A 27,010-nucleotide genomic window follows, 5' to 3' on the forward strand; every position below is an offset into this window, starting at 1 on the left:
AAAAATACGTATTTCATTTATAAATAAATTATTTAATTCCAATAGAGTGTGTTGAATTCTCACGATATACACTTACATTAAACTTGGACATCAATTGACAAAACGTAGGGCATGACAAAAGTTTGTTTGTTCGGAAACTATATAGCGTTATCCCTTTATACGTAAGTAGAGTAGAACCATACCAGTCCGGCCAGCATTGAAACAGTGTAAAATGGAGATAGAGTTTGTAACAGCGAGTAAAAGGTACGCGTCTTGCTGTCCTTGGACGTTGTTCCACCAACTTACTAACTTAAAGTTTGTTCCTTGAATCTATCAGGCAATTATCGAAGGTCCATTCTAGTCACTTGAATTCGAAAATATTGTCTAAAGTTTTCACAACTAAAACCTACTCAGAGCTTTCAAAGTTATTGATTTGAGAAAATTCGCCATTGGAACTCGCATCTTCTTTTTACGATAATAAAATTACGGAGGAAACATTAAGAAAACATAATAAATTACAGCAAAAAAATAAAACCGATCTAATAAAATTTTCTTGAGTACATACGAAAGTTAAAGTTCATATTAAAAGTTAATTGCAATTTATTTAAACATAAATAAATTGCTATTTAGTTCAAAATCCGAACAAAATTATATGCATTACTTGTTTTTAAATTATTAATTATATTTAATTTTATATGTACAGAGAAAATGAGGAATATTAGATTTTCAAATTACATGCATTGTTGAAAAATTTCGGTATGAAAAGGGTCTCCGATAACACCCAGTCTACTCGGTTTGAATTGACGGTGTGAAATAACAAGCGGTGTACTTTTTACACAATATGAGTGTTTTATTTAACACCGTTCGGTGTTATTACCTCAAATGTTGTCAAATAATGCAATTGGTCGTGAAAAATTATCAAATAAAATACAGGTTGCAGCACTAGTATACCAGTATTCCTATTTATGTCGATTATTTTAAAACAACAATTAAATACCTAGACTGCAAAAAAATTCGAGTCCGCGGTGTGGCATGAATCATTAGGTGTTAAAATTTCCAACATTGACGGTGTAACAGTTGCACGACGCACGGTGTTAAATTTTGGACCGTGTGAATTAGAACATTAACACCACCAATGGTGTAAATGTATGTTATGTATTTAAAACCCTCGATTACTTCGACACCAGGCATTTGATTTTTGCGTAATAATCGACGTCAACAATAATAATGATATACTAGTGCTGCAACTTATATATTATTTGAAAATTTTTAACTACAGATTATATTATCGGACAATATTTGAGCTAATAACACTGCATGGTGTGAAAAAAACACTCATGCCGTTTTAAAAGTACGCGGGAAGAAGATTCCACGAAAATTTACGATGTTAACATCGTAATCGTGGGCTGAACTTTCGATGGCGCCAATTTTTAAATGTCTTATTCATGGGGGGGTAGAGGTACCTCGACCCTCCATAGTCTTATTTCAAAATTTACTGTAGTCTTCGTTAAAATTACGATGTTAAATATAGTAAAGAATATAACCTACATCTTAATTTTAAAAAAGACTATATATATTTAAAAATTGACACCAATAAATCGTAAATTTTAGTAGAATTTTCTTTCCGCGTGGGCAGCTTGATATTTCCCACTAAAAAAATTTCACACCGAACATCGTTTAACTTTCACACCGGCAGTGTTGAAAATTTTAACACCAAATCACTCACACCACACCGTGGATTAAAAATTTTTTACACTTGTTCATAAAATAATATTTTTTAAAGAAAAGTTAAATTCCATTGAATAAAAGTAAAAGCAAAGAGAATAATCATAAAAGGTGTACTTAAAACATTGAGAATCCAAGTGTAGAAGTGAGGACGGTTACCCGGCCATTAGACAGACGATTTGCATATTCTATCAGGGTTCGAGCGTCTGTAGTTCTGTTATTGGTGTAACTTTACCCTTTAAAGTACCCCCTAATATTACACCCGAGCTATTCATGAAACTTGCTCGATGCTCCTGGACTTGCAAGTGTTATTATCCTAACAGGTAACACTTTTTTTACTTAATATGCATATATACACTACTTATACTCCCATTTACCTAAGACCAAGATCTTGTTCGAGTTTAAACTCATTCCTCTTGACTTACTACCCCCAATACTGGAATCTATTTCCACATCTACTACTTCTATGATAGATTACCTCTATCGATAATCTCATATGGATTTTATCTTTTGATTTATATATCAAGATATGCCACCCATATCTCACTATTAAATCTCATTAAGAACTTATAATCCTTTCGTCGTCTCGATAGTTACATTTTAATATATCTTTATATATTATGTGTCTATATATAGATACAATTTAGTGGTCTTAAATAAAAAGTTTAACAATAAATTAATCGAAATCACGACTCTCAGCTCATTAAATTGTCAATGTAAGTTATTGAAAATAAAAATGTATAAAACGTGACATGAATAGTTAGATTATATATCATACATATAGACATATATTATACTGGGCCAAAAAAATCGACTATTTTTTTTTTCTTTCGATACTGTGAAAATATTATTCCTGACGACCAAAAAAATTATTGTGCAAGTTTGAGCCTTTAATATTGATACTAAGAGGTGTATCGTTACAAATATTCGTTTTTTGACAGAAATTTCATTTTTTACCCAAGACTCGTAAATCATCTATCTGAAAAATTTGAGCAATGCATATTCTTAAAGGAAATTGAATTCCCTACAAAAAATCTCTCTTAGTAAATTGACGAAAAACGAGCCGTTTCCTTGTAACCGTTCCTTAAATATTGATTTGTTTTTTGAATTCTTTGTTTTTATTTTGGATTTTTGTAACTACTAGAAATATTAAAATTTGTTCTAGTCAAAATATATATTTTTGAAGGAAATTTAATGCTCTACAGAAAAAGTCTCTTAACATCTTTCGCTAAATTCACTCCTTCAAAAGTTATTCAAGGTTGAAGTTGAGTCAAAACGGCTTAAATAACCTGAATAACTTTTTAAGGAGTGAATTTAGCAAAAAATGTTAAGAGACCTTTTTTGTAAAGCATCAAATTTCCTTAAAAAACATGCACCTTGACTAGTAAAAATTTCAATATTTCTAGTAGTTACAAAAATCCAAAGTAGAAACAAAGAATTCAAAAAACAAATCAATGTTTAAGGCACGGTTTCAAGGAAACGGCTCGTTTTACGTCAATTTTCTAAGAGAGATTTTTTGCAGGGAATTCAATTTCCTTTAAAAATATACATTGCTCAATTTTTTCAGATAGATGATTTACGAGTTTTGGGTAAAAAATGAAATTTCTGTCAAAAAACGAGTAGTCATAACGATACACCTCTTAATATCAATATTAAGGGCTCAAACTTGCACAATAATTTTTTTTGGTCATCAGGAATAATATTTTCACAGTATCGAAAGAAAAAAAAAATAGTCGATTTTTTTGGCCCAGTCTAATACCCATACATATGTATGAAACAAATTGTAGTGAAAATGAAAAAGTAAAAAATATTCTTTTATGAATCTGACGTGAGGCGCGTAACTGCAAGCATTCATTTTTTTTTTAACTACTGCAGGCAATAAAGTTGAAATTTTTTTCATCCATATTAATAATATAATGTTCTATTATATAAAATAAAAAGAAAAAGTTTACGAACCAGTTGAAGATCTTGAAGTAATGATTGAATCGAGATGTAGGAACTATCGATCAAATTTTATGCCAACGACATAGTTGAATGGTAGAAAAAATGTTGTCATCAATTATCGGTGATTAAAAATAGTCAGTTGAACCTTATTGATATGCTGGGTATAAAAGATTTCTCGACGTTTTCTGCATCTATAATACATAAAGAGAAATAAAAATAAAAAAAAACAGTAATAAAAAAGTTCAATAGTATTTTTTTATGATCATAGCCCATTACTGCAATCCTTAAAGGATTTATATTATGTGATATTGTAAGCTGGGTACTTCCAGATCCTTTTTTTTTCATAATAAGCATTTCAACAATGGTAACTGCCTTTCCAGTGTAATAAAAAAAATAACTATTTTAATAATGCTAGAATAACAATTAATATTTAATTAACTAATAATAGTAATTTAAGAAAATAAAGGGACACAAACGAGACGTGAAATAAGAAATCACTCAATCGTTCTATATGTTCATAAAAAATTATAATTTCCAATTTCAGTATTTTTCCATGGCATCTGCTTGTGAGAAATCTTACTTACGGTCAGGCCATTAAATCCAGGATCTGTGGGTCATTTCACAATTCGTATGAGTACCAAGTGTTAAAAACAAAATCAGAGATTCACGGTGGATTTACTCGTGCAAAAAAGATAAGACTTCCGAAATTTACTGTGATTCAAGTTTTGAATGGATCAAACTACAGATTCTAATGACAAAATGGCTACTTAAAGCCTTTTAGTAAATTTAACCACCACTACCGTAAATTGTACTGTATTCTCAAGATGGAAAATGGGGAATCACTGGATAGATCTACGTGTTCAAAAATAATTTAAATAGGTCGAATTTTAGTATTTTTCGATGGCACTTGGAACAAAGATTTCTGGGTTATTTTGCAATTTTAATGGTCACTATAAGTGTCAGAACAAAGATAAGAATATCAAAAATTATTCAGATTCAAGTTTTGGATGAATAGATCTATAGATTTTTATGGCAAAAACTGATCAGTTTCCACATTGGCCGAAAATTGTCTTGTTTCGACTGACAAAACAAGTATTTAAACTCGAGGTGATATTAAATCATGCAGGTGATATTAAAACAGTAATATAGTAGCCCCGGCGAAAAAGTCGTCTTAAAATAAATAGTGGGGGTATAGGAAATACGTGCTAACTAACAGTAGCCCTGATTAAAAAAAGGGATTTAAAAAGATTCGAAATAAAAAATTTTAAATACTTTTGAATACCTTGAATACTTTTGAATCCCTCATCTTATGGGAATTTAACATTGCAAATCGTTTTAAATCCCTTTTTTTAATCAGGGAGTGGGAGGACGACTTTTTTGCCGGGACTACTATAAAATGATTAGAGAACAGAAATTCATAAATGATTTTGGAAAAAAACATTGAAAATTGATCAGTTTATTTCATCAATAAAATTTTATAATTTACCTGGAGAAGCTAGTAGTGACCGGGTCGTCTGAAGATGACAGTTGAGAGACTATAGCACCTAGCTACATTTTTCAAAGGCAATCGATAATTTTTTTGTTTCATTTAAAAGAGAACTGGCTCGGACAATTATATGTCTATGCTGCAGTTAATATTAGTACTCATATTTTACAGTTTATAAAACTCACATCAACTCAACTCACAATAATTTAACATATTGTGGTTATAAAAATACTCAGGTACATTTATATTTTAAAAATTACCAACCGATATTTTTCTTACTCGCTTATACACTGCCACCTATTATTTAAAATCCGAACTGCTTTACCATTCTCTTGTGATAGTAAGTTTCATTCTGGATTTTATATACCCTGATGGCCAAGTTGGCGAGAAACTGACGAGAAACTTGCAGCCGCAACTGGACACCAAGTTGACCGCCAACAGTTGGTACCTCCAATAGTTGATAAACATTTTCTGAGAAAGTTCGTGGCAAAAGTTGTAAATCTAAAAAGTTGACGATCACTTTCTGAGAAAGTTGGTGGCAAAAGTTGCTTGCAAAAGTTGGCAATCATAAGTTGACGGTAAGTTTACTTTCAATTTTCTCAGAAACTTGCATTCCAGTTGCGGCTCTATACTAACGCCAACTTTTTGAGAAAGTTGGCGGTAACTTGTAGCCAAAAGTTGCAAAAGCTGAAGTTGTCGATAACTTGTCGTCAAGTTGGTCGGAAACTAATGAATGACCAAAACTTTTTCACGATCAACTTGTGTTATCAGCACAGGGTAATTCATGCCCAAAAAACACATCCGATTCCTTGACTAACGACAGTAGATTCAATAAAGAAAATTATTCCTTGATAGCCATCCTAACCATAAGTTAACTACAAGCTACTGCCAAATTTTCCAAGTTACGGTCAAAACCTGCACTTCAATTCTTGCAATCATTTTGACATCTGAATGTAGCTGCAGAATAAGAGCAAGTTGGAACTACCGTTTCACATCAACTTGCAGTCAGAGTGGATATCAGCTGTGATAGCTAGACTTTTTGATCAGAAAGTTAGCGTACATTAGTTGCGGCCAACTTGACGACTAGTTGTCGACAACTTCCTGCTTCTGTAACTATTGACTGCAAGTTGCTACCAACTTTCCCAGAAACTTGGTGATAATCTACTGCCACAACCTGTTGCCAACTTTCTGATAAATTGAAGGCAACTTTCCGTCAACTAATGTGATGACAACTCTTGCCATACACTTTCTCAGAAAGTTGGCAATCAAAATGCTCTTTGCGGCCCACTTGGCCACAAGCAGCTGCAGCTTGGTCACCAGCTTGCTGCCAACTTAGCCATCGGGGAGGGTTAACCATAAATTCATGTTGCGGACGAAATGGGGAGTCCAATGTACTACTGTCGGTAGTTTTCCATCTTTTTATAACAAACTCTGATATCCACGTACGTTCAACAAGTTTCCTTTCTTCAATTTGACGTCAAATTGTGCTATTAACATACCTTCCGACTTTCCAACATTTAACAATACTATGTTCTGACAGCTAGACTTTCTGGTCAGAAACTTAGTGTTCATTCATTAATCATTACAATCAACATATCGACAACAAGTCTTTGTAACTATTGACTACAAGTTGTTACCAACTTTACCAAAAAGTTAGTTACAATCTACTGCCATAAAGTGAAGGCAGAGTTTTCTGTAACTTTTTGTCCACTTTTTGATAAGTTGACTCAGAAATTTGTCATCAAGTTGCTGGAAAAAAATTTAAGAACATACGTTACTTAAAAATTGACATCAAATAAATAGATGTTTATACACGAATTGCTGAACCGGTTAAAGAAAGAAATAATTAATTTTTCTATTTTAATCATTTAAAAAAAAAAGTGGGGATCCCCTCATACCCGTATGAAAAAACAATATAAGGTTAAAATATATAAAATCGTATATGTTTGCAACAAAAAAATATTCCATATATGTAACATATGTTTTTTATATTAAGCTATATATACATTTACATATACTTTATAAATTATTGTATTGATATATTTCCTTTTATATTCAAAAACTATAAAATTTTTATATGAAATGAAATATATGGTAGCATATAATTGATATTATATATGGCACCTTATATTTTCTTTGTTATATTTAAGCATATATTTTATTTGGTGTATGTATATGTATATGGGTATATCATATATTTGCATCAAATTAACTAATTTTGAAAATTTTATCTGCAATTTTAAGAGTATGTTAAAGTTTAGATCTAATTTAATTGGAGTTCGTCATACGAATAAGAAACTTTTTTTTTCCATACTCAATATAAATATATGTTTTTATATATGATCAGAATATATTTTTCGTATATGATAGAAATATATATTTTCATGTATGAAAAAAATATAGTTTTCGTATATGACTAGAATATATATTGTCATATATGATAAAAATATAATTTTTGTATATCATTGACATATATATTTTATGTGTGCTGAACATATATGGACTCATGTATGATAAATATAACATTTTTTAATATAAAAAAAATATTTTAGGAAATATAGTTAAATTGGCCACATATATTTTCTGATATTTATCATATATTTTTACATATATTTTGACCATATATGTTATTTTCATACGGGTATGAATTTTCATACGGAATTTTTTCAGCAGGAAGTTAAAAATTGTTTTTCAGTGAGATCCGGTTTTAAATAAAATAGTCATGTTCATTAATAATCATGATTTATTAATTATTGTAGTGATATAGATTTATAATAATGATCCGTAATATTACTAACTACGGTGATATATTTATAACTAATAATGACGTTTATACACGGATTATACAATATTTACAGTAACATAATCATAAGCAACACTTTTCATTCACAATTTATTACTTTTAATCACGTTCATTTTTATTCACAAGTCAAATCAGATACGAGCGATCATCACATCTTTATTACTATTATTATTTTTTTTAAATGTTTAGATGAAAACTTATCGTGCGTCATATATTTAATAGTCCAAAAAAATGAACCAAAAAAAAAATAAAAAATTAAATTAAAAATAATGAACGCACTTATCTAACACTTTATACCGCAATATTTAAAATTCGTTACTTTTTAAGTTATTTTAATTATTCTATGTTAATTAAATATATATTTACATTCCTATTGTATATATTATCATCATACGTTTAGTAATAATAACTATAATTATTATTGTAAATATTAATTGTCATCAAGTTATTGATGAAGAACGACAAAGTTACAAAGACTTTTGTTGTGTGTATGCTTTATATTTTTATATTTATATGATTTATATAACATCTGTTATTTTTTAATTATTTATTTTTTGATCGCCTTCTTAAATTGCTAACGCTTTGGATCTTTTTCTATTAAACTATACAAAGAAATTTTAATAATTAAAATAATAAATTAATTAAGCGATAAAAAAAATATTTATATTAATTATTAAGATTAATTGATTGTATCAATTTTTTAAATTTTAAAGTTTTAAATTATGAAAAAAATTTAAGATCCTCGTTAATGGATAATTAAAAATTTTCGGATTTTTTTTTAAAACCAATTAAAAAAAAAAAAAAAATAAATAAAAAAATGCACATGTAGAAAATTAATAGAACTATAAGTGCAATTTTTTTTTTTTTTGTAATTTATCGTTTTGGAAAAGAATCAAAAAATTATTAAACGTCGGCTAACTTTTGATCATAAAAATTTGACCAATTGCCATTTTAATAAATTTTATTATTCAATTTTTTTTTTTTTTGTTATTTCGAGTTTACAAAAGACTCGAGGAAAAATTTTATGTCATTACTTTTTTTTTTTTTTGCGGACACATTTTAGATTCTAATTAATTAGAGCTGATTTTAATAGAATTAATGACCAATGTATAAATATATCTCAATATTGATTTATTTAGTTTATTATTATTATTATTCAAAATATAAAAGTGTATCGATATGATTCGACGTCAACGACGTGATTTCCTGTTTATTATTACAACTTATTCTCTTTCTTTCTTTCTTAAATTTATTTTTAAAAACTTTTGTTTAAATGACATTGTAATATGGAAATTAAATTTATAATTATTGACGCAATAGCTGACGAAATACGGAAGAATAATTTATAATTTATTATATTGAAGTAATAAAAAATCAGAGATATAATTATATGTTTTTGTTTTTTTTTTTATATATTTTTAAAAATATTATTACCTTAAAAAATAATTATTTTTGATTGTATGTCTCATTATTATTTGTTTTTTTTTTTTTTTTCATTTTTTTTTTAATAATAATTGCGCAACTTCCTTGTGCATTAAAATAAAAACAAAAATTCTAAATTTAGTAATTTAAAAAAATGCAATTTATTTCATAACAATTAACATTCAGTTATTAAAATTCATTAATTTTAAATTTTAATAAAAATGCACAATAAATAAATAATAAAATATGAATATATGTTGAACATATATAAAAAAAATTTTAAATAAAAATTGAAAATGAATAAATTTATTTAACTGCTCGGGAAATAAATTTAAAAAAATCACACAAAGGAAAGAAAAAAAAAGGAAAAAAAATTAATTTGTTTATTTTTTTGTTTAATTTTTTTTTTTCGTTAATATTTAACAAAGATAAAATCATAATAATAATTTTGTCTGTACATTGATGCAATTATTGATTGCACTGCGCTACAGTTTGATGGATACGTACACCCAGCATATATATATTTATATCAATTAATATTACATATGTATATAATAATTAATTAATTATTAATAATAATAAATTTATAATAATGATAATACTATGGTACAGAAATATAAGTACATTGGTTTAGAGATTGCAGGCTGCTCCTCTTATATCACAGCGAGGGGCATCGCCGGGCCGGCCTCAACTTACAAGAACTTGCCTGTCTTTTCAAATTATATATATATATATATATATATATATATATATATATATATATATATATATATATAGGGTAGAATTACCGTTTTTGGCTACTGTAGAGTCAGTTTTTGACACTTAAAAAATTAAAATAAAATAATATGCAAAATACGCAATAAAACTGTAAAAAATCGGGAGTAATTACGGATTTTGTTTAAATCCGAATTCACTCAGTTTCGGAACTATAAACAAAAATTACTGTGAATAAGGAGTAAACAAGAAGTTTGTCTTTTCAATGAAGTAATTTTGGATCAACACTAAAAAAAAATTTTGGGAGCCGCTACTGATTATTTTTTGGTAGCCGCTACCGATTATTTCGGAAGTCGTTATTGATTGGAATCGGTAGCAGCTACCGAAAAAAAATCAGTAGCTGTTACCGAAAATTAGGTGACTGGTACAAAAATAATCGGTAGCGGCTACCGAAAAATAATCGGTAGTAGCTACCCCGAGCCAATAGGTAGCTGCTACCAATTATTTTTTTTAGTGAAGAATGTATTTAAATCCACATTAACTCCGATTCGGAGTTTCAATATTAAAATAAACTTCTCCTTGGAGTAAATTTCTCTCCGAGAGGATTAAATAATTAAACATCTGCTCCGCATTCACTCCGAAAATTTTTTACAGTACATGATTAGTTTTTTAAATATATACGAAAATACTTTTATCACACTTTTGTGTAAAAAATTTTTTCTAAAAAGATTCCAAAAAAGGTCAACATGTGGAACTATTTTTGAACTTTTGCAAATTTTATAGTAAAAAAAAAAGTTTGTCTGGGACTTTATATGAGCGAATTTCATAAAAGTTCAAAAACCTCAAATTTCGAACTTTTTTTAATATTTTTGATTCTTATGGGGTTATTTCGGGGGAACTTTTTTGGAACGAAGGTAAAATGTTGTAAAAATACATTTTGAGAAATATTTTTTAAAAGCATATTTTACTAAAAATTCGGTCATATAAAATCTTAGATACTTTTTTTTTACTACCAAAATTACATAAGTTCCCCTCGAGGGTCTACTGTCTCAAATTTAAAACTCTCACATGTCGAACTATTTTGGAATTTTTTCCGAACTTTTTTTTTATACTTTTCCATTAATTAAAATAGTGTATTAAATATCCAGAAATGCATCAGTGGCCACAAATGGTACTTTTACCCTCCATATATATTTACATACACACATATGTTTACATATACACATACATATTTAAATGTTCCTTATCATTCGACACATTCATACGATTTAACTTTGTCCATTTAATAATTTTAATAATATTTTATAAAGTATACAAGTCACTTCACACTATCGCTCAGTCATCATCGCATTCAATATGTATATGTACATATAAACATATATATATATATATTTTTTTTTATGTTTATATATATATTTATAATAACATTTTAAGTAAATGTTATAAATTAATCTTAACTTTTTTTTATCAACCTAACACAATATATTTGACCCATCAATGACGCAAACGGACGGTCATATGCGTAAAGTGCAATCGTATCTACAGCACCACGTGTCTTGTGGCTCAAAACTTTTTTTTTTTTAATAATAATAATAATAATAATAATAATAATAAGTATTTATAATAAATAAAATAATAGCCTGAGCTCAGTCTAGGTGCTGTAGCTTAATAATTTAATCTTGTACGTACAATAAATACGTACGAGCAATTTCTTAATATAATTTTAATTAAAATTTCATTTTCGGAATCAATAATCGTTCGAGCTTTTTTTTTTATTTTTAATGTTTTAATATTTAAATAAATAATTAAAAGAAAAAGCTTGACGATTTATCTCACAATATTTAGACTAGTGTTGTAGGAAGGACACGAGTCCTTAAAAGTTTTTTTTAAATTTATAACGCACGCACACACGCACACACACGCACACGTCACATACAATACTTTGAGTGTATGAGGAAAATGCAGTTTAAAAGTTTAAGATATTTTAGTTTTTTTGAGGAATTGATTTGGGAAAATAATTTATTTTTTTTTTTTTTTTTAGGAGGAAATGCAAATCGACAAACGTAAAAAGGAAATAAAATAGTGATGATAAAATGATAATGATGATGTGAATTAATGAAAATAAGTGAATAAATTTCACGCGGCTAATCCTTCGCCTCTTGGTGCTGAAGCTGGTGGCAATCGTGCTGTAGGTGGAGAATTATTTTCAGATCTCGATGACGGACCCTCACGTTCGTAATGATGCTGAAGAGTTTCACCACTCCAGGCTGGTACACTAGCGGAATTTTGATTACCGGTATTGGAAGACGGTGTACCTGGTGAGTGTGATGGCGATGGTGTTTGAAAGAGCATTGATCCAGATGGTATTATTGGTTTCCCATCACTCATTGGTCCATTACTCGGTGCCATCGGCGGTTTTTCCATTGGGAATCCCCCAGGAGCGCCGCCGTAAACTGATCCAAAGAGACCTGCGTATTTACTCGCATTTACTGGATGCGTACCAGGCAAACCATTGTTACTTTGGATCACTGATATCTCGTTCAACTGAAAGTAATTATTATTATTTATAATAAAATTTATTATTTTATTTAAAATACAAATATGTCTTAATTTAAACGAGCAACCTATAGTCACTATATACGTGACTGCGCGAGTATATTGCTGGTAAGTATTAAATATTATTTTAATTTAACTCTTTATTGAAATCTCTACTCTAAAATTTACTCCAGAATCTTTTGTTTATTTTTATTATCATTAAAATTTAATTAGAGAAATCTCATCTCAACTCGCAAGCTTATTAATTTCGATGAGCGTATAATCATGGGATTTTTGAAAAAAAAAAAAAAAAAAAAACTATATACATACTGGAATGGGTAAAAAAAATTACAATTTTTTTTAACCATACTGTGAAAATATTAATCATGATGACCAAAAAAAATTATCGTTCAAGTTTGAGCCTTTAATATTAATATTAAGAGGTGTATTATCGCAATTTTTGATTTTCTTTTAATGAACGGGTTTTTGTCTCATAACTCCCAAAAAATCAAAATAAACGAAATTAACTCGAATGCATTTTTTGTAAAAAATCGAATATTCTACGAAAAAGGTCTGATTGAAATTTTTCGTCAGATGAACCGTTTCTTCATATTCATGCCTTAAACATTGGTATCATTTTACAATTTGATTGTTCAACTTTGAAATTTTGTAGTTAAAGAGGTTCGACCGAAACTAGTGAGTCAAAGTAGTGTTTGAATTTTTTTGTTTGCTGGATTCTCCTAATAGTTATGAAAATTCATTATTTTAATCGATAATAACATAACGAATTCATAAATTAATATTTATTACTTATTTAATTAAAGAAAGTAATTAAATTACTTGGTTATTTTTGACTCATATGATTTAATAAAAAGATTTGGCAACAGCGCGTTCTAACTTCTTACACATCGATATTCAAATTAAAGCGGGAAAAATTTATTTCTAATCTTGTCTCTCTTATTAATGTATTTCTATCTTTGTTTTTTCTCTCAGCTGCTTCCGCGATGTTACCAAACCCTCAATAGTATGCATCTCTGTCGATGAACGAGATTAAATAATAAAGTTTAACTTGAGTTATTTAAATAATTACAGCGGTAACACTATATTGATAAAATCTTATCATATTCAAAAAATATTCAAGTTTATGGCATGTGGTTTTTTATTCCTTAAACTTGGGAGGTTAATAATAAAAAAAATCGAACAAGTCATGACGGAAGCTTGTCCGCCATAAGAGCCTGTGTATAAGAACTTTAAAAACGTCATTTTTTAATTTTTTTTTCTAAAAAACTAGGCGGTGAATCATATTCAAATTTTGAGAATACGTAGACAAAGTACTTCTTTACATATATACTAAGTTTCATATCTCAAAGTTGGAAAATCTTTTTTACATTAGATTCGGTCGAACCTTCTTAATGCAAAAATCAGTTTCCGAAAATAGCCGACGGATATTCTCAAAAGAAATTAATATAATACTCTACAAAAAATGTATCATGTAGGAATTTTTGCTAAGTTTACTCCTTCGAAAGTTAATCAAGGTTGAAGTTAAGTGAAAATCTAGAAAGATTTTAAACAGTAAATACTTTTAAAAAAATAGTTAACAACATACTTTTTGTTGAACACCATTAAGGAAGGGCGCGGGTAGATATGGATAAAAGAGATCCGGTCGTCGCTGGAGGAACTCCGAGTCCTTGGGTGTGATGGGAAGTGGCGGTAGGTCCAGTGACATTCTGCGACCTCGACGTGAAGCTCCGTTCGTCCACATATGTGTCCCCATGTGAACCTAATCAAGGTAACAGAATAATTCACAATAACATTATACACATAAATTTTGATATATATTCTTTTGTTGCTATATCAGATTCATAAGTGAAATATAATACACAGAAAATTAGTACCAAGTAAAACGCGGGCGTTAGTGCACAAGCAACAGTGGTCACTCTGATGATTAGTTATATTAGAACACTGACTGAGCAATTAATCATTATATAGAAAAATAAAACTACACTAACTAACAATGTATATAGATAATATATATGTAAATATATTTTATGTATACACATTATAAAATAATAATAAAAAATGTATTAGTGTGTGTGTACCTTAAGATTGCCTTTGGTGGTGAAGGCCTTCTGGCAGACGGTGCATCGAAAGGGCTTGTCACCAGTATGCGTTCTCATATGGATTTGTAGCGCCGAGGATGACGAGAAATTCTTATTGCAAACCTGGCACAAGTGCTTGCTGGACATGCCTGTAAATACACCCACACACTCACACATGTGTTTGTTTTTTTTGTCCACCTTTTGTTTTTTACATTTTTTTTTCTACAGTTTACTCTAGCAAATATAATACAGTTTATATTTATATTATTGTTCAGCCGAGAGAAATTTATCCGTTACCATTTTTTTAATTTTTTCAAGCGTCGATAGCAAGATTTAAATGGATTTAGAAATATATTGAGAAAATTTTTCATTCTTTTATTTTTAAAAAAAATTTATTCATATTAGGATGGGCCAAAAAATAAATTAATTTTTTTTTTCATTCGTTATTGTGAAAATATCGTTCAAGATTGTAAAAAAAAATTTTGGGGAAGTTTGAGCTCTTACTTTTATTATTAAGAGGTGTCTTGTGATTTTTTGTTTCCCATTTAAATAACATGGGAAAAAAAATTCGTTTGGAATTTTATACCCCGGCAATGGCTTATTGTACAGATAAGCTCAGGACATGTTTTCGTAGAAAATTAAACGCTCTATAAGAAAAGTTTCTCGTAATTTTTTGATACATCTGTTCAAAAGTTATTGGAGCTTAAAGTCAAATTTATAGTAAATTTCAAGATCTTTTTACTTTTCCAGCGAAACTATTAGATTTTTCACAAAATGTTACAAGACCTTTTTTGTAGACAATTTTATTTCCTACAAATTACTTCTGATAAAGTTTTTCAAAATTTAGCACTGTTTTCTAGTTATTTCCATTTCAATGTCCAGCTCTTAAAAAAGTAGTGTTTGATCGATTTCAAGAGCTTGACATTAAATTCAAAATAACTCGAAAACAACGCAGAATTTGAAAAAATTTTACTGGAAATAATTTGTAGGGAATGAAATTGTCTACAAAAAAGGTTTGATGATATTTTGTGATAAGTCTGATAGTTTCGCCAGAAAAGTAAAAAGATCTTGAAATTTACTGTAAATTTGACTTCGAACACCAATAACTTGTGAACAGATTTATCAAAAAATGATAAGAGACTTTTTTTGTAAAACGTGTAATTTCCTACGAAATTGAATCCTGAGCTTATCTGTACAATTAGCCATTGCTGAGGTATAAAATTCCAAACTTAAAAATTTAATTTAAATAGGAAATAAAAAATTTTTTTCGAAAATTTTCGATACTTTCACGGTAACTAAAAAAAATAAAATTAATCTTTTTTTAACTCACCCATATACAAATGTATATAAATAATTGAAAGTTGAGAGTGAGTTATTCATTAATGAAAAATTTTCTTATACATTAATATAATATATATTTATATATATAATGATTGTAAATAAAAAAAAGTAGTAAGAGAATAAATAATAGCAATGAAAGCTGCGAGGTAAAGCGTGAGCGGTCTATTGTCTTAAAAGAAAATATATATATATATATATATATAAATAAATAACGACCACTTTCTATGATAGTGAATAAATAAATTTATAGTCCCTCAAAAAAAAAAAATAATAGTAATAAAGAAAGAAAGCATGCTGTTGAATAAAAAAAAAATAATTTATAAAACTTACTAGGTCTCTTTGGCGCAGGAAGGTCACCTTCGGGTGGCGAGCGTTTTATGGGAGGCATCGCGGACTCAACTGAAGACGGAGGCATCGGTGGAGGGATCGGTGGTGGTGGCGGTGGAGGCGGTGGCGGTGGAGGAAGACTCGAGTCATCATTTATCAGCGAACTTTGTGAATTTTCCTGATCAAGCTGTAGCTGGGATTGCTGCTGCTGTTGCTGAGATGGAAGCTGGGATCCAGGTTTCGCATCACTGAACAAATGCGCCGGCATGTCTCTTATTTTGTGAGTGAGCATATGCTGCTTCATGTTACCCTACCAATTAAAAAGAAAAATTTAAATTAGAAAAGGGATTTATTTTAAAGTTAGTTATAACAATTGCTTATTAATGCGTGTTTATTTAGTAAATAAATAATTATAAAAGCTTAATGAGGTGTAATACGCGCGTGCATCCGGTCATTTATGATTTATATATATAAATATATGTAATATATAATTTGATGAAGCAGAGACCCGTGTCAATGGTGACTCTTACCAGGAAGACGTGGTCCGAGGTAAGAAGTCCGAGGGCGGGTGGCATCAACGGGGGCAAGTGGACTGATGCAGTAGGAGCACAGGTAGAAGTTAAAGCCCACCGGCCTCCGTTTCCTGATGACCGCCCCCGGGTTTTCTTCTCCTCGGTCCTGCGTCGCCTGTTGCGTTTTGGTTTAACTGATGCGGGTGTTGTTGCCCCGCGTGATAATACATCTTGAGTATCCAAGCAGTTACACGTTCTTATCATCGTGTCGTCATTCTGAAATTATTTTCAGTTTGTACACATACTTAATATACATCTTTTGTTACTGTAATCCCTCTATTCAAATAATTTATGACCGGACGCATTTATTTTTTATTTAATTTTTAATTTAAGTGTTGGTGCTTTGTCAGAAAAATAATGTTTGTTTGTCTCTTTTTATGCACGTCAATTGTAAAAGAGAATAGAATAGAATAAAAAAAATCAATCGCGTTATAGGGATTACATGTATCAAAGTGTACTCACCTTTGTCGAGAAGCCACGGTCGCAAATGGTGCATTTGAACGGCCGCTCCTTCGTGTGACTCCGATAGTGTATCTCCAGTGCGGAGTTACACGCAAACGTTTTGTAGCAGATATTACACGTTGTGTTGCCACGTACTGCAACAGAGCGTGTCAAAGTTCAGTTAACATTGTAAGCCCATACGCTCGACAATTTATTTTACTTTATTTACTTATTTATTTTTTGTCTATTTTTTATTTTTATTTTTATTAAAATATTATACTCTTTACTCTATACTTAATTATTCAAACTAATTTTTTTTTCTTAATTTTTTTTTTATTTCTAATTGCCAATTTTTTTTTTTTTTTTTTTTTTTTTTTTTAAATTAATGAGCTTTATATATGTATAAATATAATTAATTGCAGTACAATAAAAAAAAAATAATGGGAGAGGGATTTTAGCTTGAATTGATTGTTCATTTTGTATTTCTGTTTATCAAATGATTTATTTTTTATCAGTACAGTTGTATGCACTCGCGAATAAAAAATTATTTTTAAAATTGATAATAAAATAATAATTTTTAAAAAATGATTATATATATATTTTTTTTAATATTAACATAATAATAACTACAATAATAATAATTACTAATAATAATAGTACAATATTAAATATACATTAATAATGACGTAGTAAAAAAATATAACACATGAAAAAATAATCGCGAAAAAAATTATTATACATATATAATTGTTCTTTTTTTTACTGAAGTGCATATAATAATATTAATTATATTTATAATAAAAATAATACCATTCATATATATTTATATATATACAAATGGTTAATATGACATAAAAATAATTAGATGAAATAATTATGAGTGGGATAATACAAGAGAGATTACAGAGGGGAGTGCTAGGTCCAGCTACACCACGCTAGGAAAAAATATAAAAGGAAATATATATAAATATAAGGGAGGGGGGGAGGCAAAACGGGGGACAAGGACATTTTTCGAGGACTCAAATATGCTAAATCTTTTTTTGTATTCAAAGTAAATAGAAAAAATTTTCAGTTGACGGTAAAAAATAAATTTGAATTTTTGCGGGAAAAATGGGGTACCCCAAAAAAGGTGAGAAGAAAATTTTCTGAATATGAGGGAAGTGTATGGTGACCGTGGCACCGCCAAATGACCGCGAATTCTTGTATATATAGAAGAAAACAAAATCTCGACTGAAAGTAAATATTCTTGATTCAAGAAATTTTTTTTGGAGACCTAAATATTCTGAGATAAAGTAGAAATCTCCGACCAAGACAAATTTTTTTCAACCAAGACAAATTCTATTGGCTCAAGAAAATCTTGAGTTGGTTCCCGAAAACGTTTGTCTTCAAAAATATTTTCTTGACTCAGGATAACTTTTTTCTCTCTTTTTTTTAAAATTTTCCAGAAAAAAATTGAAGAATTTTAAATCTGAAATTTTTTACTTTTTTTTAAAAATATCATTTTTCTCGAAAACTAACCGAGATATCGAAAAATTTTATTCGTTAAAAAAATCTTATTTCGTCGAGTTCTACAAAAATCCGCGGGCATTTGGCGGCATCACAGAAATCTTAAAATCCCCAATTATTGGATACAAAAAAAAATTTTTAGTTTTTATCATAAAAAACAAGTCATTAAAATTTTTCGACTAACAAAAGTAATTTTGGAACATTTGAAAAACATTAAAAAAAAATTTTTGGGGTACCTGTTTTGCCCCCACCCGTCCCCTATATACACATATATATTCAACAAAAAAAAAAATATTCAAAAAAGTTATAGCAGTGGATTGAGTAGTTAAGGAAAGAGACATTGGCTAATGGATGTCGGGTTGACCGTAGACGGGAACAAACTTTTTTTGGGAGTTGATTTAGCAATCGAGGTAGTACGTTGAACTCGCGTAAAAAAGGAATACAAAACAATAAATAAAATAAAATACATTAAACAATAGCCAATAGAAAAAAAAAAAAAAAAAAAAAACAAAAAAAAAGTCTACACAAAACGGAGTAAGCGAGTGGACGCGCGATAACGTATATAATAAAAGTTATATAGAAGGAGAAAATACTAATTGCGAACTTTAGTAATTGTATTTTATATTAAACTTTTATTATTTTAAAATATTAAATTTATTAAATATGTTTATATGGAGAGGAAGGTGTAGCGGGAACTGCGGCTCGCCCTGGCTAGCAGCGCCTACCTGCTGGCCCTCCAACAGCGAGGCCGAGCGGATTGTAGGTCGAGGATGCAGCGAGTACAGCAGATGTTGTTAACGATGCAAGTGCTCCTCCACCAGTAGTACTACTATTACCAGGTGGACTAACAGCATTGATTGTTGTCGCAAGGTTGTTAATAGTAACGCCCGTTGTCGTTTGGATGCTATTGCTATTGCTGTTGCTATTGGTGTTGATAATATTAATGTTACTACTGCTGCTGTTATTGTTGGCGGTGGTGACGTTGGTACTGGTGGTGTTGCTGACGTTGTTGATACCAACCGAAGACGAAGGTGACGATGTTACTGCCTGCAATAGGCCTGCAAACATTCCGAAAGGATGCGGATGATGCTGCAACGTTGGTGGTGGTGGTGGTAGTGATAGTGGTGTTGGTAATGGTGGTGGCGGTGTTGATGTGGAAACCACGGAACCGGGTGTGGAAGAGGCGCGAGGAGTTAAATCAAGTGGTCCACCGGCTATTGAACTCGGAGGACTAGTACTTTTTTCACTGGAATTGTAACGATCTAATGGTGATGTCGAACCACCTGGTGTTGCTAATCCACCAGTAGCTACTGTTGTTATTGTACGTACTTGATTTTCCAATGCCGCTAGTGAGGTAGAAAAACACGGTGGCATTATCATCGACGGCAATTCTTTAGTCTCATCTCTCTCATTTTCATTGTCATCATCAATGTCCGTTGTCGAAGGACGACGATTTATTCGTTGACGTAAATCTTCCAGCCTCTCGTCGTCGTCATGTCGATCTTCATCATCATCATCCTGGTCTTCCATGTCCTCAGAGTGTTCATCTAAGTACGGGGGTCGTGGGTGCTGGAATGGATTGTGAAATTGTAAATTTTTCGGATGGTAAATGTTCATGTCCTTGATATCCATGTCGTTGTCTTGCAAATGCCGCTCGAGAGCTGGATGTCGTGTTGGTGGAAATCCCAAAGTAAATCCACCACCACCTGGATGATGAAGTCCTGGGAAACCCTGGGGCAGAAACGATGCAAGTGGATGCGGCGGATATCCAGCCGGGAAATCGTTTACTTCCGCGGCTTGAATTTGCTCAGGACTTAGGTCCGTTGGTTCCCCTGTATGCAGCCGTATGTGCTGCTGCAGTACAAGTGCATTTGTAAATTTTTTATGACACACCGGACACTGATGTAGTACACGTAATGGTGGCTTAGCACGATGTACACCCATGTGCGTTTTTAAATTACCTTTTGTTGTAAAAGCGCGTCCACAAATTTTGCATTTAAACGGACGTTCACCTGTGTGCGTTCTGTAATGCATTTGCAGCGCGCTTTTGCATGACAAGACACGATGACAAATCACACATTGGTTTGGATCCGTAAGTTTGTGTTCAATATTGTCAACTAGTTGTTGTAATTTAGATGTCTCGGATGTTTTCGTGATTTCAATAAGACTCTCCCATGAATTGTCGTTGCTACCAGGTCGCGGCAATAAATTTGAATAAATCGCTGGGTCTTTAGATGGGTCAATAATCATTGACTCATGGGCAGAAGTATTTGTACCTTGGGTTAGTGAACTTGATGTTGGAATAAATGGTGGCAAGTGTTGATGATGACCAGGCGGTGCGGTAGGAAATAGTAAACCGGCAAATGACGTTTGCAAACTACCACTGCTGGCAGTACTACTTGCTGGAGATGCACCGGGATGATGATAACCCATAGTTTGCTGATGAAACATATGACCACCTCTGCCTGATAAATTTTCTGGTTGTTCTTCCATCTCTTCATCACCGTCCATATCACCATCTTGCTCTAATCTCCCACTCATTTTGCTGTCCATACTGCAGTCTTCATAAGACTGTAAATGCGACATATGAACGTTCTGATTGGACATGATCAGTGGTGATGATCGATCAAGATAACTGCGTCTAGGTGATGGCGGATCAAATTCATCGGTTTCATCTTCTTGAGGTTCTTCATCTACTGGCTCTTCAGGTTCACGTTTTGGCATTATCGTCGTCGGTGTCATAGTAATTGTCGTCTGGGTCATTGTCGCCGTCGTCAAATCATCAGGACCTTGATTTGTATTATCATCGATCCTATTTATTTGAGGAGATGGTGATAATTGTTCACGTTTCATTTCTTCTTGTTGTCTGTCAATAAGACATGGATGAGCAAGATGGGAATTTTGTGAATAAATAGAATTTGTTGGTGGTGTTGTTGCTGTTGTTGGTATTAATGATGCGTTATTTGTGTTGACAGGCGACCTGGGTGAATGCATTAACATAGTCGGTGATGTAGACGTTGAAGCCGCTGTCGAAGTGGTCATTGTGGTAGTAGCGGTTGAGATTGAGACTGTCGGTGGTTGTGATGGTGGTAGTGATGGTAATAGTGGTGGTAGTGATAGTGGTGGTAATGGTGGTGGTGGTGGTGGTGGTGGCGGTACATTACTATTATTATTATTATTATTATTATTATTATTATTATTATTATTATTATTATTATTATTATTATTATTATTTATATTGTTACTATTATTATTATTACTATTATTATCAATATTATTGTTATTACTATTATTATTATTACTATTATTATTATTATTATTAAGATTATTATTATTATTATTATTATTATTATTATTATTATTATTATTATTATTATTATTATTAGGAGTAGTAGTACTATCAGTAGTAGTAGATTTGCTAAGGTTCTCCGGGAGATCCTGATCGTCGCGTTGACTAACGATTGGTCCTCGGTGGTAAAGGGTTGGTGGCATGCCAGCAGCGGCTGCGGCTGCTGCTGCGGCGGCCGGTAGGGCAAGACTCAGAGGTAAAGGAGGCTGTGGGTGGTGCGGGGGTGGGAGAAAACCGTGAGTCGAGGCTGGGTGAAACGAGGCGTGATGAGGTGAGGGTACCGAGCCAGCGGTAGGCGGTGCCGCTGAGGGTAGTGGAGGTGACGGAAGGGGTCTTTGACCGGAGGCCGCGAGCTGCTGGAGCAGAGGAGGATGGTACTTGTCGAGGTGTTCAGGCACGGGATTTGGATTCATCTTAACGTGCGGAAACTTTGCCGTGTGCCTCTGGAAGTGGACCTTGAGGTTTCCCTTGGTGGTGAATCGGCTTCCGCAGACGTTGCACTTAAAGGGACGCTCACCTGTGTGGGACCTTATGTGGATCTGAAGGGCTGAATCGCTGCCGAAGACTTTCCCGCAATATCGACATCGATGCTTGAAGAATGGTTCGCCTCTACCGCCGCCGGATTTTGAATCGTATGGTGATAAACGTGAGCCACTTTTGCCGCTACGAAATGCCAATTCATCCGCTAAATTATTTGCCAATAGACCTTGACTCGCGTTATCTAGCACTTCTTGAGCGCGTTTTTGGAGCATCTCCAGTGTATTTGGCTCGTTTAGTGGCATCGGATCATTGTTGGTGATGATGGACGAAGCAAGTGACGAACTTATAGAACAAAGTGCCGGCATTTGATGCTGTGACAACACCGGTGTCTGTACGCACGTCATGGTATTACTGGATGTCGTACATGTATTTACACTAGTTGATGCTGATATTGAATTAACAATACTCGGTACCGTAGGAATTGTTAAACTTATCGGCGATGTACTTGTAGATGAACCAGACGGTCGTTCTGGATGGGATACGACCGGCACATTGAGCGGCGATGACGGCGGATGATGGCTTGCAGGTCGTGAGGATGGCGGTGAATTTAAACTTGAGGCTATCGATGATTTCTGATGATGTAAAGATGGAGACGGTGGGGTTGATAATTCTTTTGTCTCAGCAACTGTTTCACTTTGCACTAAACCTACAGCACTTGGTTGACCTGGCGCACCGGTCGTGTGTGTTATTGATAACTGTTGCTGTAGCTGACTTATCAATTGTAATTGAAAGACTTGCTGATGCTGTAGTGTGTAAAGTGTACTTTGTAATAATGCTAAGTCTTGTAATGCTGCTTCACTATCTGCACCACCGGCAAGCGCCGTTGCTGCAAATTGTGCCACTGCGACTTTGGTATTTTGTAGTGCTTCAAGGGTAACGTGACTTGTACCCGCGGGCACTGAAAATAACCCGCTTGACGTTCCACTTTCAATAAAACTATTATTATTTTCAGCATCCTGACGATTACGTATTTGCTTACGTGAACCCTCTTCATCTTCATCCTGATCATCTTGTTCATCCACCGCTTCCTCATCGTCTTCCTCCATTGGCAATTCATCCGGCTCACGTTCATCTTCGTCTTCTATATTTGATCTGTTCGACGTCAAATCAACGGCTGACTCATTGACAGCTACTCCACCGCTGCTGTCTTCACCCTCTGACCCCGTCTCATTGTCATCTTCTGTAACAATTTTTTAAAAATTCACCGTTAATTATTTTATTTTAACAAAACGATTACACTTAAAATACAATAACACTAAACTTATTGAAAAGAAATTTTTTTTTCTCAATAGATTTACATAAAAATATTAATTGTGATAAATTTTCATATTTAATCCTCGGAGTACACATGGGGTCAAATTGACCCACTTCACTTTTGATCAGTTATATCTCAAAAACTATACATTTTATCGAAATGCGGGTCATGACATTTTTTGTAGGTAAAACAATGCTCTTTTAATTACCACTGTCATAATTTCGAATTAAGTAATTTTAAACGGTGAATAAATTAATTAAAATCAAACCTAACTCAATAAATATTTTAGGATAATAAAAATTATGGGGTAAAAATTACCCTCGTGTACTCCGAGAGTTAATAGTAAAAAATCACATTAATAATAAAATCCCATTTAAATATTTAAATTTAAATCGCGTACCAGAGTAACGTGGTGACGTTAATCGCGATTGATTAATTCCATTATTATCTTGTTGACAATTTTTCGAATCCCGTCGCTTGATATTCCGATTCTCGAGTCCTCTCGTAATACTCCATCTCATAAGTTGCATATCGCTATTAAGTAACATAAATCCACCGCGTCTACCTTTGCGTATTCATTTAACAAAATTAAAAAAAAAAAAATTAAATAAAATAAATAAATAATTAAAAATCTCACGCACTATTTGTAATATCCGTCGGCGCGCAACTTTTAAACACACGTCCGTTACTTGACATTTAAAGCAATAATAATTATCCTACTTTAAATAAATTATTTCATTGACTTAAATCGGTCACTTATAACAGTATATAATATAATGTACATGTAGATATATATATATGTATGTATATATATTTAATCACCAATATATAATGATGGATTGTCAACATATGTGATGATATTTGACAGTATTCCGTGTATCATGTGTGTAGTGTAAGCCGACGGTCTCGTAGAATGATACATCCGAGACTGACGAGAACAAACTGAATGCTGTGGAAAGAACCGACTCAAATGTTAGTCAGTGTTGGGGTATATTCTACAATCGGTTATACTCCTCTCCACTCGTGAAACTCCCCCACCATTCGGGCAATTTAACCCCCACTTTTGCCCGCGACTACTCCGTGACTCCTACGCGCGTCGGTGGTATAGTACAGAACCAGACAATACTACTACTACTACTACCACTACTACTACTACTACTTTCACTAATACTAAGGCAACTACACAACTACATCTGCGATCAGTAAAACTACATGGTTGGTACACCTTGGATTATGACAGTATGGGCGTTGCAATTCATAAATCAGAGGGAGAAAGGCGGAGCTTAAACTAACCATTCACCGTCGAGTTTATTAATTATTATACGTATTTCAGCACCCCCCTTGTGTTGTTCCACCTACGCTATACTTTACGAATTTACCCTCATATTCCCTCCCCCGGCATCGCCGAACTCCTTTTCACGGTCTCAAGCAACTTTTATACAACCGTAACATCGCGACCATTCTTTTGCACATGCCAACATACTGTATCTCCTTTTTTATTTTTAATCTCTTTTTTTTGTTAATTTAATTTTTTTTCCTTATGATCGTTTCATCATTAGATCTGCCGGAGATTAAAATCTTTATTTTATTATCGTGGAGGATGTACGGCTATTGAGGATTTTTTAATGTTTGGAATTTTAATATACATGATATTGTTTTAGATAGATGGATTTAAGTCGAACATATTATATGGGATGATAAAAAAATTTATACCTGGAAATATTTAACAGGTGATTCATTTTATTTATTGTGCTGTCGAAAATTTTCTTATTCTTTTAGTCTGGGAAATTTTTTTTTTTTTAAAGAAACATCAAAATTTTGGTTAATTAATTATTTTTATTATTTGATAAAAAAAATAATTAAATTTCATTCGCTCATAAATAATTTATTTTTTACTCTATTAAAATTACAAAATACTGCCATTAATTATTTAATTATAAGATAATTTTATTTTCTTACACTCATTATTTTAATGAAATATTTTAATTAGCGCAGTGAAAAGAGAGGGGGAAAATAAGTTTTTTTTACTGGTTCCATTTTTTTTCGCCAAATAAATTATTGGTATCAATATGGTGCAGCTTTAAAAAATATTCTAAATGCGGGGCAAAATGGACTTTTGAAAAAAAATTAAATTTCTCAAAAATAAATTAGTTTTTCTCGTGATGAAAATAATTTCGACATTGAATTTTTGATTAAAAACTTAATTTCAAAAAAATAAACTTTTCTGATCTCAAGTCTGTTATCTGACTCCATCGATACAAAAATTTATTTTCAACTCTGTTGTTGAAAATAAATTTGTTGTTAAATTGTTGTTGTTAAATTTTTGAATTTTTTTAAAAATGATAAATTAAAAAAAGAAATGTTTAAAATAATTGCACTTATAGTTTTTTTAATTTTCTACATGTGCATTTTTTTAGATTTTTTTTTCTTCTTAATTGACTGTTAAAAAAAATTCGAAAATTGCTAATTTAGTACAAAATTTTTCAAAGTAATTTCTGATGGCCCAAACTACTCTCCGACCCAACTTCCCCCATGTAAGTTAAAAACAAAATTCTGGCGGCGCATTTTACCCCTCCTACTTTAATTATTACAATTAATCATTAATATTTTAAATTATACTACAAAAGTAATATTATTAATTAAATTTACTGTAAATTCAAAAAAAAAAAAAAAAAAAAAAATGAGTAATGACCTCTGTACTTTTTTCACTTCATAAATTAAAATTTATATTTTATAATAATTGAAAGATGACACTAAAGTTAGCCATGATCCTGAAGTTAGCAAACAATGAACAATTTAAAAAGTTTTTTTTAAAAATCAAATACAAAAAAAAAAAAATTAAAAAATGCACATGAAGAAAATTAAAAAATCTATATGTGCAATTTTTTAAAATATTTTTTTTTTCATATTTTCTCGGTTTAAAAAAAATCCAGAAATTATTAGACGCCGACTAACTTCAGTATCATAATTTA

The 27,010-nt window shown here is 31.4% G+C and overlaps 2 protein-coding genes across 2 annotated transcripts in view; both read right to left on the bottom strand.

Moving 5' to 3' along the window:
• Positions 1-5,352, bottom strand: part of LOC103580476 (TWiK family of potassium channels protein 18) — a 343,662-nt gene extending 338,310 nt beyond the window's left edge. Inside the window, exons 1-2 of the mRNA XM_008562220.3 lie at positions 5,135-5,352; positions 3,661-3,839 (exon numbers count right to left, since the gene is read on the bottom strand). The gene's annotated coding sequence lies outside the window, so the exon portion shown is untranslated. The remainder of the gene's footprint in view (positions 1-3,660; positions 3,840-5,134) is intronic.
• Positions 5,353-10,154: 4,802 nt separating this feature from the next.
• LOC103569567 (homeotic protein spalt-major) lies at positions 10,155-24,946 on the bottom strand. The gene is given in 10 exon segments (XM_053740617.1): positions 10,155-12,617; positions 14,215-14,388; positions 14,708-14,856; positions 16,379-16,685; positions 16,906-17,163; positions 17,410-17,543; positions 19,620-21,762; positions 21,795-21,851; positions 22,231-23,963; positions 24,439-24,946. Coding segments are annotated over 10 exon segments (5,511 nt in total). The 5' UTR covers positions 24,587-24,946; the 3' UTR covers positions 10,155-12,209.
• Positions 24,947-27,010: the final 2,064 nt, after the last annotated feature.

Source organism: Microplitis demolitor, chromosome 7 (genome assembly GCF_026212275.2).
Source record: "Microplitis demolitor isolate Queensland-Clemson2020A chromosome 7, iyMicDemo2.1a, whole genome shotgun sequence".
Taxonomy (NCBI): Eukaryota; Metazoa; Arthropoda; class Insecta; order Hymenoptera; family Braconidae; genus Microplitis; species Microplitis demolitor.